Here is a 14,503-nt window from a genome sequence, read left to right on the forward strand (position 1 = left end):
CATAAAACTAGTCGCTATACCATACACAGCAAATCAAGACAATGTAATAGAGGTAGAAACTCATTCAAGACCAGTCTCCATCAAGTAATTCAGGACCCTCAGAGAGGGCGTTTCGGCACTTCAACTAAACACCATCACAGTGGTGTCCGAGATTCAGTTATTCCTTTTAAAATTTTAGGGGAAATTGTGATATCCATGGTCATGAAAATTCATCATTTGCCAATACACGTTTACACTACACAGCCACGTTATTTAAACAGTTTAGTTTCAACTAAAATTCCATTCTAGATTGAAATTAAGGGACACCATGGGGCAAAACAACTTGTTTTCTAGAAAGTCTTCAATGTATGATAAATAAGTTTACTTACAACATCTGTCTCTAAAGCCTCAAGCTCCTCAGTGGTAGTGGTCTCGCCTCCATCCCATGGTTCAAGGTCCTTCTCTTTGTGTTCACCATTTACTTTAACACCAATGGCTGAATCAGTAAAAGCATCTACAATGGAGATTCACGTTTGGTTAAACAAAGAAAAACACAATACACACAGGTGTTTGAGGAATAACCAAAAGTAAATGCATTATAAGTAAAGAACACTAGCATGATCCAAAACCGTCAGAGTTAATACATTAATTGAGAATAAATTCAAAACTAGGCTCTGTTAATACTTCTGTTTTTGAATAGTGTACAAAGTGTATACAAAATATGTTTTAGTTATGATGCAATTACTTAGCTGAAACTAAGTGCCAGCTAACACTGAAAACTGAAAGATAGGCATCAGGAAATAGTTGTCGTTGCCTTTGATTTAAGAAAAATCAAAGAGCATTAACATTAACTAGGACTATGCCTTTAATCACATGCAGTATTGCTTCAAGAGAGTAACATCATTGTTCTAAGAGACAAAATATTCACTGATGTTTTTAACAAAACATTTGAAACAAAAATGCTGTTGAATACAACTATACTCTAACATATTACAGACACCAAAAAACATTATGCAGATTTACTCACCCCTATGCCCAGAATGTCTAAGCAGTGTCTTAAATTATACCTCCCCTCTTTGACTCAATCCCAGTTTCTTCCATTTCAATGATTCCTTGACACCCGCGTTCACACCTTTACAGTCTCTCCATAAAAGAGCCCTGCAATGCTTGGAATTATCCATTAGCTTAATATACCAGTTTTACAGTGTGAAGTTGCTGAAAACACATTTTTCTAGAAGAAGCTTCTTTAAGTGGCAACTTACCCAAATTACATTAAATTCAAAAACTCTCTACTCACATTCAACACAACTATAAAACTAGAGAACTAGAAACATATGAAACGGTATTATGAACATACCAATAGGCAGGTGGAGGTGGAGTATCCAGTAAGCTACTCCAATCAGTTACTGGATCATGAACTTTTATTTGCAGGCTCATTTATGTTCTATTCAAACCAGACTGTAAGAGTACAACTGAAGGCATACTAGACTATTTAAATACTTTATTAAAAATAATGATGCCATTCAGAATTAAGGAAGTCAAGCTTAAATATTTATCAACTTAACAAGCTCAAAGCTGCCTGCAGATTCTTAAATGCTTTTTTAAAAAGGGAATTACTTTATAAACCCATTTTTTCATTTTGTAAGTGGCTTTCAGTCTAGTTTTGAATCAGAACTATACACTTTTCATTACAAACATACAGATGGAAATAAGCAGTCATTTTGACAGAAAAATCAGGGTTTCTCCTAAGATTTTAGGAAAAGGTAGGGACCAAGCCAACAGACTGTGCCAGAAGTGGAAGAATGCAGCTTTAATTTATTTTGGCAGTGTCTGAAATTGTATTGAAGAGGAACGCACACTGAAGCCATTGTGAGAAGAGTTTACATTTATATAAGAGATTTACTTGGCCACTAATCTGTTACATTTCATCTGCAATCACTGAAGACATGTTTTAATTAAGGCTGTCAACACAGCCTAACTATTATTCCTGCTTTATCCAGTTTCACAGTCAAATTCTGCGCTTATATCGCCACAGTTTGTTGCAGCAATTATTCTGTAACAACATTCAGCATTATGTCTTATAAAATACATACTCAGCTCATATATGGCATAGCAAGACCAAATAGGATACTTGTGAAGGATTAAGCATTTAAGCATAAACAGCTTCATTAATTAGCAAATACAATATAAAAATTAAGGAATGTGTATAAAGATAAGACAACTGAATTATATTAGCTTAATATGAAAGTTTCCCCGAACATGAAAGACCCATTAAAGAAAAGAAACCACATGAGAGGAAGATACCCTGATGGGGCCACGTCACTTTTAGGGCTTGTTGTGTGAAAAATTAATATCAAGTCAGCTTGTAAAATGTTATTGCAGAGTCTGCCAATGAAAGCAGTGATAGCACCTTCCTCCTTGAAGGTTGGCACTTTTTAGTGAGGTTATACTTTAACCTGTTACTGCCACATAATAGGTTGTGCCTGTAAAGGCACCTGGGCTACTTGTAAGCTGTTCTGAAGCAAGAGTAATTTATTTAGTACCATACCACTTTGTAGTTTTGATATAATATTTCGCATACTGCAAGCAATTAAAATGCAATAGCTAAAAATCAATTTTCTACAAGGCTCAGAACAAAAAATAGTACAATTTTCTAAAACTGATTCTGTGAAATTATGCATGCATGTTTTATAGTGCCATAAATGTGCGAGCAGAGGTATTAAATTTCCATTACATATTATGGAAACAAGAGCATTATGAAAAGGCAAGATGCAGAAACACAGAGTGACCGCCAAAAAAAGTTACCTGTTTCTGAAGGAACTACAACAGATATGGAAAGAGAAAAAAAATTGAAAATCAGATAAAAATACACATTCAATTTTTCAGGTGTTTCACATTACATGGTTAAATTCAGACATGGTTAAACTTCATTTATTTTGAAGTCATGATCACAAATCTTTATGAATCCTTCATCTTTGAAAAATATGACAGCCATACGTCTCATTCAAATTTTAATAAATATGTCCCTCCATTCACAGCTCCCTCTATCCCCCCCATTCTGCCTTCTAAAAGCATCTCAATCTATTCTACAAATCTTCAGGGTGAGGAATTCTTAAAAAGCATCTAAACAGCACCAAGAAAAAAAGATGTCTCCATTACTTCCTACTTGTAGAATATGTAAAAAAATAACTTTCAATGTTTATCGCTATTAGTTAAATACAAAATAAAATGTAAGTGTTGCATCAAGCCAAAGTTAAATAGTAACAAGAGAACATGTTTGTTTTTAAAAAGGCACAGTATTCTCTTGGAATGTCTATATTTACCTATATGGCATTTTTATAGGCACAGGAACAAAGCAGCAACCTAATGAACTCGATGGCCTACTCCTACATTTGTATGAAGTACAAAATGTATCCTCTCAGATCAAGATATTGAGTGGTCTCCAAACTCACTCTTGGAGTCATTGTTTATCCAAGAGGGAAACCCAATTTCAAACTGCACCATAGCAGCAACTGGAAAAGTCATTCCCAACAGAATACAGCAAGTATCAGGTAATACAGTATCCAGGTAGAGAGGGATTTACAACTTTTTGCATGTTATTGAGACTTCTAGTTTCCATGAAGTGGCGTCACGACACAATGCTGAAGTATGCCACTTAGATGGAGCATGAATAAATACTACCTGAATGGTATTTTATCTATCTTGCCCACCCACGCCTTGTCTTACATATTGGGGGTGGAGGGAGACAAAAAACATTCAATGGAGCTCTATAAAAAGCCACAAAGGTTAAAGGGAAAAAATATGCTGCCTTATGAAGTTTACAGAACTAACAGCAGCGTCTATAATCTACAAAGCACATAATTTGTAAGTGTTTAAGAACAGTAACACAGGGATAGGCAACCTATGGCACGCATGCCAAAGGCAGCACGCGAGCTTATTTTCAGTGGCACTCACACTGCCCAGGTCCTGGCCACTGATCCAGGGGGCTCTGCATTTTAATTTAATTTTAAATGAAGCTTCTTAAACATTTTTAAAACCTTATTTACTTTACATACAACAATAGTTTAGTTATATATTATAGAGACTTACAAAAAGAGACCTTCTAAAAATGTTAAAACGTATTACTGGCATGCAAAACCTTAAATTAGAGTGAATAAATGAAGACTCGGCACACCACTTCTGAAAGGTTGCCGACCCCTGCCGTAACATAGTGTGTACAGTCATCCTTATCAAGATGATTAATATCAGAATCCAGTACTATTATGAAGCAATGCTGTTGATTTCACCTATGCCTCATGTTGGACACATTTTCATCAAGTTATAGAGCATAGCTCCACAAGCTTAACCATCAGGACGGATCTCAAATGTGAAAAATACAGTTACCCTTAAGGCAAATATATACTGGGAAAAAAATTGACTTCTAGTCACATGACTCCAATCTCACGTGCAGCCTCCGAACAAACTTTAAATGTATCAGGAGCATATTCCCTAATGTTATGTTTTGAGACAGACCGACAGAGATCAATTGATGCTCATGTGACTCCTTGCAGAAGAATCCCAATAATATGCCATGTTCCCTTACTTCACTGAAGGCGATCTGAGATCTTTGATAGCCTAGGTTAATTCAGAAAGCCACATGGAGAACATGAAGCAATAATCTAAAAGCTAAATAAGTATACACAGGGCATTGAGATAAATAAAAAAAAAATAAGAGGCAAAACAAACAAGAAGTGAGTTAGCAACGTTAATGAGCAACTGAACATTCTGGAAAACCAGAGAAAAGCAAAGAATTCTGTAAGAGTTCCTAAAATAAAAAAGTGCTCTTATTTTTGATGAGTGTTAACATGGAGTACAGTCGAATACATGGAGTGCGGCTACAAATGTTAATCTGCAGCATGGTAACAGACAGAACTGTGAAACAGGCTTAGCATCTATTGTATATGGCACTTCATATCACCAAAGCACCTCATGAACTATTCCCATGACACTTTGAGAGATAGTCAAGTCCACAATCAGTCCCATTTTATACCTGGTAAAACCGAGGCAAAGAGATTAAGTAATGAGTGGACTTAGGCAAGTGAAGCCAGTAACAGCTGGAGATGTAACAGTTCCTGGCTAGTCTCATGCTGCCTCTCTGACCTGATGAGGACACAGAATCCTCACCAGGAGGCTAAAGTTTTAGCATTCAAATCCTTCTCTTTCCTGTTTTGAATCCTGTAATTGAGCAGCGAAGAATCTCAATGGCATTTCTTTCTCTACATGGCAAAATTGCATGGTATGCAAAGATGAGAGATATAGATATACATGTTCTGAGAAGCTTCAGATTAATATGTTCTTGAACAAGTTAGAGACAAGCTTGTCAGAGCTAGAGAGTGACTAGGGAGATTAGCACGAAATGTTTCATTTGCTCTTGTTTTCATGAGTAAGTAGGTTCTAAGTTGTTAGATGCATATTCTAATTATTGCCCCATAAGCATGACTGGGAGGTTCAGATTTTACTAAGCCAGTGTGCTTTATAGTCCAATGATGTTCAAATTACTTGTCAAACTGAAACCAAGTTTACTTTTGCTTGAAGTAAATTGTGGTTTTAGCTTAAATGTTTTAAGAGTAACAACTCTGATGTGTATTGTCCCTGCCTACTACTGACTTGAAAGCATGAAAACAAGCTACCACCACTGCACAGTTACATTTCTTTCCTTTGTTCACATTATGCCTACTGCCATTCCCCTGCTGACACAGTTGGTCTGGAAGGATGCCACCTCCACCATTACAACCCCCCAAAAGAACTTGATAGCTATTTCCCTTTGCTTTTTTATATTTTAGACTGGTGGTACTAGCTCGGATTTACAGCACTGTCAAAGTACTGTGAACAAAACACTGCAGAATACTGCGGTTGGACTAGCAGAACCCACCCTCTTGAATTACCTTCTCTTAAGAGGGAAGCCAATCAGCCACATCTGAGCCAATTTAAACCACATGAGAGCTGGCACTGCTGGCATTTTAAATCAAGACAGCTTTTAGGATTACAAGAAATGCTGGAAGAGACTCACTCTGCTGAGCCATAAATGCAAGGTAGTGGGCAGCTGCTGAAAAGTGTACATGAGCCTGGTCTGAATTTAAGTACTCTGAAGTCTTCTATCTTTAAGCATTTAGGAATAGAAAGTTGCTTAATGGTCACCTATTACTGAAGTTCTGTTTCGCATATTAAGGGCTGGATTTGCAGCCTTTTGATTCTACAAGCACAATTTGTACCCATACTTGGCAGGTACACCGCTACCTCGATATAATGCGACCCTATATAACACGAATTTGGCTATAACGCAGTAAAGCAGTGCTCCGGGGGGGGGGGGGGCGCTGCGCACTCCGGTGGAGCAAAGCAAGTTCAATATAACGCGGTTTCACCTATAATGCGGTAAGATTTTTTGGCTCCCGAGGACAGCGTTATATCAAGGTAGAGGTGTACTTGTGACAAAGGCTATGAATAAGTACAAATAGCTTCATATTTATTTCCTAGTGCATATTCATTTACAGAAGCTAAAAAGGGAAGCAGCCTCATTGTCTTGAGCTGCCCATTTAGCTTTATTCATCAAGCTACCCACACAGAGTAAGGCCCTAATCCTGCAATGGGATGCCCTAGCACCAGCCCTTTCACCTATGGAGTTCTACTGTAGCCAACAGGAGTCCGCATGGACACAGAAGTCCACACAAGCCCATACAGATACAGGTTAAGGCCCATACAGCCTTTTTAAAAATAAACTGGTAATGAGCCCACTGCAACCAACCTCTTGCCTTTCTTCCCCACTTCAAATTTCTGTAATCTGCAGGCATTCCCCTCCACTGCACAGTCTAAGACTCAATCATTTCCCCTAGCTGCCATGGTATATTAGAAGATGCCAGATACTAGAATTATTGGGCACTAGTAGTGTACTAGAAAAGAGTTATTTTAACAAGTGATCTATTGGCATCACAGGGAAAAGTCAGTAGGGAAAGGAAATTGTTATTTGCCAGTGGAGCAGATGGGCTTTTACCAAATAAATTGGAGAGAACCCTGTAGATGGAAAAAGAGAATATGGTAAGCCTACTCGGACTCTAGCTTTTGCTACTTGTCTAGGCCCTAAAGACTCCACTTATCAAACACCACATCTGCCAATGGCAAAGCATTCAGCCAAAGTGACAGTTTCAGGTGGCTGTTTCACTAAGGATTCCCCATTTCCAGGCAAGAAACTTGCATGGCTCCTGCAGAAAGCCTTGAACAGGACCGGAAATGAACTGAGCTGTCCCATTCTTCCACCTCCAATATCAGCTTGGAGTTGAGTTAGTTTCTGTCCTATCCACTTTGACAGGAAGAATCTTCTGTTGGATGACTGGTTTATGACATAGCAGATTTAGGGATAATAGCAAAAGTCTCTTCACTATTCTCAGATCTGTGGACCATGGTCTTCCAGGCTACTCCAAGGCTCAAAACCATTGTTTAACTGCACTTCCAGATCACAAAACTCCACAGCAGCAGAACAGAATATGCATGTACAGAGATAAAAATCCACAGGATTGAAGAGGAGACTGGCTTTTACTGAATCAGGATACGGCTACAGAATTTTAGAACTAATACCCCACGAAGGGAATATTTGTCTGAAGCACTCCCCAGAAAGCTATTAGACCCTGAACATTTTTTTTAGACACTACTCTGCTACATGCAAAGGCTTCCAGCTGAGCCTGTCCTGCAACATAGCAGAGATGTCACCTGAATGAAAGGGCCATTTCTTTAAAAACTGAGCTGCCTTTCACATGCTACTCTGGCCAGACTGTCCACTGACTAATTACTTCACAGCAGAGAGCTCAAGAGCCAGGCAGAGCTTTACAAACTTTGTTGGCTTCTGGACATGTTCTTTTGAAATCTACAGAATTTAGTTGGCTGTGTTTTACATCACACATAGTGTTGTCAAAATTAACTAGGCACTACAATGTATCAATTTCCAGTACAAATACTAAAGGAGAACATAGCTCCACCAAGAAACTCTTATAACACAAACCGTTAGCTTTCACTACGAACGGCAAGTGCCTGTCTGACACTACAAACCAAGAAAACCTGAAGTTATTTTTAAAAAACAGATGGCCCATAATTCCTGTATGTTCATAAGCATGCATTACTCTCTGGGAGTCTATATTTATTATTCATCTACTTATTTCTCAAAGGAGTCTCCTATTTCTTTTAAATTTTCAAGTGTGATCAGAAGGTTCACTTACTCCTACAAATACCATCCTGGTACTATTCCTTCTGAGACACCATGGAGAGGATATGAATATTCCACTACAGATCATCATGCATTGCAGCCATCTCTGATCTACCCTGCTCCAAATCTCTATAGGTTCATCCAAGTTCTCAGAGGTAAACTTTGATCTCAAAGTAGTTGAATCTAGTATTTCCTAAGTTTCTTTATTCTCAAAGAGATTCTATCCAATAACCACATGTAGCAGGTGACCTTTTAGTCTGAGGCAGCTGCTCCTCCTAGAATACTTCCCATCAATGAAAGATACCTGGAAGGAGATCAGGTGGGAGAGAAGTAACAGAATCTACACCTCTCTGCTTGCTGCAAGGGTCTGGATTATTAGCCCAACTCTCATTTATGCTAAGGCCATTTTAAACTGATCTGGAAGAACTTGCACTTAAGTTCTGTACTTCACTGCCCCTTGTGCTTGGACTGTGTACCTTCCCCTAAAAAGGTAGGGTCTTTCGAAAGCCTGGAATCAGCAAGGCTCTATTCTTAGGATTAACATTAATATGGAGATATACCTATCTCATAGAACTGGAAGGGACCTTGAAAGGTCATCGAGTCCAGTCCCCTGCCTTCACAGCAGGACCAAGTACCGTCCCTGACAGATTTTTGCCTCAAATCCCTAAATGGCCCTCTCAAGGACTGAACTCACAACCCTGGGTTTAGCAGGCCAATGCTCAAACCACTGAGCTATCCCTCCCCCCATGGCAGGTCAGAGGGCATTAAAGCAGATCCTCCTGTTATGTCTCTTCTACATCACAGATGTGTAGAAATCCCATGTCTGGATGGTCTCTTCAGCAATAAATCCCAGGCTGTTGTGGCACAAACATCTAACCTACCAGTGGTACTTGTTGAGGCCTGCCAATGTACAAGCTCCGCAGGTGGTGCACTTTTGGTTTTGTTTCACTGCACAAAAAGGAATAGATTGCCTTTCTTCTTTCGTGGTCCAGCAAAGGGGGGACTTGTTAAGCAAACAAAGGAGACCTTAGAGATTTGCTATAAACAGAGAAAAACCCTTCAAAAGAAGCAGAGCTGCCTGACCTGTGAACATCTTAGACACCAAAAAATAACTAGAGTCTTGGAGGCTGCACAGTAGAAAGAGAAGAAAGAAAAAGACACAAAAAGTCTATGTGACTGGCTGTCAGATGCCTGATATGCTATAAAGTTATTAACCCTTTCTGGCAGTTACAGACCAAACCATGGCTTGAAATATTAAGGTCATTTTTGTCTCAGGTCCCACTGGATTCTTTTATATTTTTTAAAGTCTGAACTATAAAGCTGTATGGAGTTGATAAGAAATAAAAGTGAGTTATTTATATACAGAGGTGGGTCCTTCCTAAGAAAAACTCATAATTTGAGCTTTTTACTCTCCACCTTTTTTGCAACAGTTTTTAGGATTTTGAAAAGAGACTTCTTTCTAAGCAAGCATGTTCAGAGACAAATCCTAATTTTTGACTAAGGGGACTTCACATACCACATTACTTCTGGAAGAATGCAATACATTTAAAAGTATTTATGAATTCATGGATTCTCATGTAACATTAAAGTGCCTAAAACAAATGCAAACAAACCATCCACATTTGTAAGAAAATTTAGCAATTTCTGTGAATAAATTACCTCATTTTCTAGAGAACCAATAACATCACATTTGTTAATACTTCCGGAAGTTAACTTTTCAGACAACATAAAATTACAGGCAATGTTTAGCCAAATTTTTAAATCTGAGTGCCTAAAGTTAGGCTTCAACATATATATGTTTAAGCACCTAAATAAAAGTAGACTGATTTCAAAACGGTGCATCTGCACCTCCTATTGACTTCAATGAGATCTTCAGGTACTCAGCATTTCTGAAGAGTCTTATTCAGGTGCTTACATCTGGTTTTCAGAGCCTAACCCAAAGCATCAAGATTTAAAATGTTTACCTTTATGATGTAAAGCTATACCCAATTTTAAAAAGCCATTTAAAATACAAAAACATACCTCTCCTTGCATAATTGGTGTCCATATCTTTAAACTGCACCATAACAAAATCTGAAGACTTGAACAAGATACTCTCTAATATGTCTTCCCGTTTTGGCCCCACACTGGATTCTGCAGGTTTTCGATGAGCAGCATCAAGCACTAAATCACACTAACATTAAAAATACAAGTGAGTTTGATTCTAAATATTTAATTTAATAATAAATATTCTGACTATTGAACAATTAACTACTTGTTAACCTACACAACAAGATTTGCAACAAGTATTAGGCATATTTCAAATAGTGAATAACTTCATGAAAATGAAGCTGCTTGTGGGCAATTCCCAAACAGAAAGAGGCTAGATCTGAATAAACTTATTAAGAATTATTTGCTTTACTCTACTAATGAGTAGTAAAAATCAGAAAACTGATCAGAAAGAAAAAACAAGCAAAAAAGTTACCTTAGGACTGTAGGTTTTAAAAACTCCTTCATATACACCTCCATTTTTCACTTGTACTTCACATTTGGATCCCTAAAATGTAAGACAAAAAAAATCAAAGACGCTCTCTCACTCTGGCCTAAAGACTGTCAAGTTACATTTGAATGCTTTCTTCTACACTTGTGTCTTTATGTATTTAATGTGAAGGGCTCAATTTTTAGCCAGGCCTCTACCCAATCACCATTTCCATCACAAACATGTGCCTATGCTTTGCAGATGCAAACACCTGTGTGCACTCAAGAGTTTGTCTTAATGGGGTTTGAAGTTGTCAATTCAAACCTTTATGGCACACAAGTGTTACAACTGTTCAAGTGCACATGCAAGTTTTTGCAAGAGCAAAGTGTGCGCACATATACATGCATGCAAGGGGAGGGTGGAGGCTAAAAGCTTACCCAAAGTATCTAGCAGCAAGAATGTGGGATTGCCTGGGTGATTTACTTCTTACTTTCACCATGTCAGCATTTTCCTTAAAACATAACTTTTTTGGTGTGCTGTATTCAGACTTAATGATTTTTAAACTTTCATTTGTTTCACTCATTCAAAATCTATCCTAAGATGGCAATGTCAAAAGAAGTAGGGTTGTGGGAAGAAACATACCATACCCATCACAAGCAACTTGCAACTTTCTAAACTAAGAAAAACAGAACAGTCACCACTGTGGTTCCTCATGGTTAAATCTTGGTACAAGATATCCCTTGTTCTAATTTAAAGGCTCTCAATTACGCTGTGGTTAGTTTAATATTTTATAATTAATTCTGTATCAACATCTCTAGAGATGTTTACTCTCCCGTCATATGACGACTTACAACAACTGATGTAAGTATGTGAACCATTCTCATGTTTGCATAGATGCCATCAAAAGAAATCTGAAAGATAAAAAGCTTGTATCAGAAAGCAAAAAAGCAGAACTATTCACCACAACAATTCAAATGAGGTTATGGAAGAACTGCCAGCTTCAAATATTACAACATTGAACATACCAGTTTGTAAGAGTGTGTGGTTCAAATGGCAAGCCCTGAGCAAGGTAACATAAATTTAGTTAGCATCAACCTGGAGTGTGAATCTACTAGCCTGCTGCACACTGCTGACATGCACTAACAGTTCCTCAGTGCACTCTGATCTACTCCTGTTTCAAAGCAGGGTAGGTCAAAGTGCACTAAGAAACTGTTAGTGTGTGGCAGGCTAGCATGGGGCAGATTTACACCTCAGCTTCATGCGAACTACATACTCCTGTAGACAAGGGTAAAACACAAAATTCATTAATTCACAGGACACTAGTTGACTCAATGCCAACAAAGGAATTAAGCCATCCAAAAAACCTCAAATCCTCCCAAACATGCCCTGCTATCATTGCCCTCCAGTTTAAGACTACAGGCTGTTGGTGCAAATACCTCAACGGCCACCCAAGAAAGAGAGCTGCTTTAGCTAAAAGCCTGTTGACATACCTTCTCTCCCCCTCTCCCCCTTCGCCCCCATTTCAGGGACTAACTAACAGACCCAGGTTTAGGGTGACCAGATAGAAAGTGTGAAAAATCAGGATGGGGGTGGGGCGTAATAGGCGCCTATATAAGTAAAAGCCCCGAATATCAGGACTGTCCCTATAAAATCGGGATATCTGGTCACCCTACCCCAGTCATATTAGCAGCAGTTAAAAGTATCAAATTACAAATTGCCAAGACAACTACAGAACATATTCTAAATAAACCAAGTCTAGATTTACAATCATATCAAAATCTAAGATCCTAGGCTAGGCAACCCCACCAAATATCAAGCATGATGCTAGATTTGTTGGATTTGCACTTGCATACATTAAGTGATGAGAATGTGCGCATGGTGCGACATCTCTCCTCTCTCCCTGCCAGCTTCATTCTTGTGAGCCAACGGATGCTGAAACAGATGAATACCCCATCATATTTTGAGCCTGTCAATTGACAGCATCTCTTTTAGGCTGTGTCAAACTGTTTAGCTTAATCCAGTTATGCTTATGTATTGAAGTACATGTTTTGTGACATCACCCATTGTTCTTAGAAACCATCTTTAGAGGTACATACTTCAATATTTGTTAGTGTGGGTGATTTAAAGACATCAAACACAAAATATTTTGTTTAGCTTTAGCCTCTCAGATAAAGTATATGAAGTTTGAAGGGACAAGGGAAAATTGTGCTCTTTACTGTTACTATAAAGACACTTTTCTATCCGTAAAAATGATGCACCAGGTATAGCAATTTCAAGTCACCCTCTCCCCCTACAAAAAAATTAAACAATTTAATTGGCCTTAAAAACTAGCACCATATCAAAGTTACACACATACATGCTTTTAGGGAAGGGCTTATCAAAGGTGTCTGAAGCAAGGTTTAACATAATTTTTGTTTCGCTAGAACTCCAAATGTGTAAAACTATATAACTATGCTAATTTGTATAACATTTTTCAGAGCTGTATGGAATTTGAAATAACCAAAACTAAACTAAACTGCCAGTTTAAGAGACAATTAGCCCAACCTTATCAATAGTGCTAAAACATTTGTTGCTTTTGTTCAACTCAGGCCAGGTCTACACTAACCCCCCAATTCAAACTAAGGTACGCAACTTCAGCTACGTGAATAACGTAGCTGAAGTTCGAAGTACCTTAGTTCGAACTTACCTCGGTCCACACGCGGCAGGCAGGCTCCCCCGTCGACTCCGCGGTACTCCTCTCGCCAAGCAGGAGTACCGCAGTCGACGGCGAGCACTTCCGGGTTCGACTTATCGCGTCCAGACAAGACGCGATAAGTCGAACCCAGAAGTTCGATCGCCAGCCACCGAACTACCGGGTAAGTGTAGACCTACCCTCAGTGATGTCTTATACTAGCTTTAGACTTCTCTACTTAAGGGAAGGACTAATATTACAGGCCTCAAATAGGAACAAATATGTAGCCATTGCCACGAGTAACACCTATATATGTACTACTATGCATGCATATGGTACAGTTGCCAAGAATATATAGAAAATTGATTTACACAGACACAGTTCTATATTTTGTAGGTAAGTGCTGGGTTTGGGAGACTACTAGTATTAAATGAATGCAAGGCCCTGAATTTCAAGAGAGTCACTCAATGTTTGACCAAGTGTTTCCTAACAGTGTCTGTGAAAATGGCTAGAATATCCATAAAGGTATTAAAACCAAGAGAGATTTGACAATTAAGACAGTTTACTGTCTGCTATTCTCAAATTACCTATCTACACTGAACCGAAATATTAGAGATTTAAGTTTATTTCCCTGAAACAAGAGTTGAAATTTTCAAGTTATTAGATATTAAATTTCCATGCAAATCAAGACAGTACTATGAGAAACAATGAAATATGTACTTACTGTAGGCTGAGGTGGCCCTTTGCCACTGCTGCGACCTCTGAAATTATTAAATATGTATCAGATTCAATAAAAACAAGACAATAAGATTGCTGAAATTAGACATCTCTTGAACTCAAGTATTCAGGGAAACTGGTTGAGTACAGAAAACCTACCCAGATTACTGGTGCTGAAGAGAAAAACCAATCTCAAAAAGCAAGAAGCGTTTTATCCCAATAAAGTTTCCCTTACATCTTTTTTAAAAAACAAAAGCAGAGATAAATGTTAAAGCTCCTGTAACATTTTCCTCTATCAAGAGAAAACCAAATTTAGAATCATTTTACTAATCTTAAAAAGATACCATTTCTACATCTACAACAGGCCAAGGAACATAGCAGTGAAGGAACACTTCTAAAGCAATTTCACTTTAAAGAGGTGTTACCTCCTAAATACTAGCCCTTTTCA

General features: G+C 38.2%; 1 protein-coding gene across 2 annotated transcripts in view; it reads right to left on the minus strand.

Annotated features, from left to right (window-relative positions):
- The window catches only part of ATXN2 (ataxin 2), a 58,589-nt gene extending 44,491 nt beyond the window's left edge, over window positions 1–14,098 (minus strand). The window contains exons 1-6 of one of the 2 annotated variants that reach the window (XM_065417699.1): window positions 14,063–14,098; window positions 11,519–11,578; window positions 10,674–10,745; window positions 10,232–10,382; window positions 2,785–2,799; window positions 369–493 (exon numbers count right to left, since the gene is read on the minus strand). In XM_065417699.1, the coding sequence (XP_065273771.1) occupies window positions 369–493; window positions 2,785–2,799; window positions 10,232–10,382; window positions 10,674–10,745; window positions 11,519–11,551 (396 nt within the window). In that variant the 5' untranslated portion in view covers window positions 11,552–11,578; window positions 14,063–14,098. The remainder of the gene's footprint in view (window positions 1–368; window positions 494–2,784; window positions 2,800–10,231; window positions 10,383–10,673; window positions 10,746–11,518; window positions 11,579–14,062) is intronic. The other variant, XM_065417700.1, reaches the window with a different exon arrangement.
- Window positions 14,099–14,503: the final 405 nt, after the last annotated feature.

This window comes from Emys orbicularis, chromosome 16 (genome assembly GCF_028017835.1).
Source record: "Emys orbicularis isolate rEmyOrb1 chromosome 16, rEmyOrb1.hap1, whole genome shotgun sequence".
Lineage (NCBI taxonomy): Eukaryota > Metazoa > Chordata > Testudines > Emydidae > Emys > Emys orbicularis.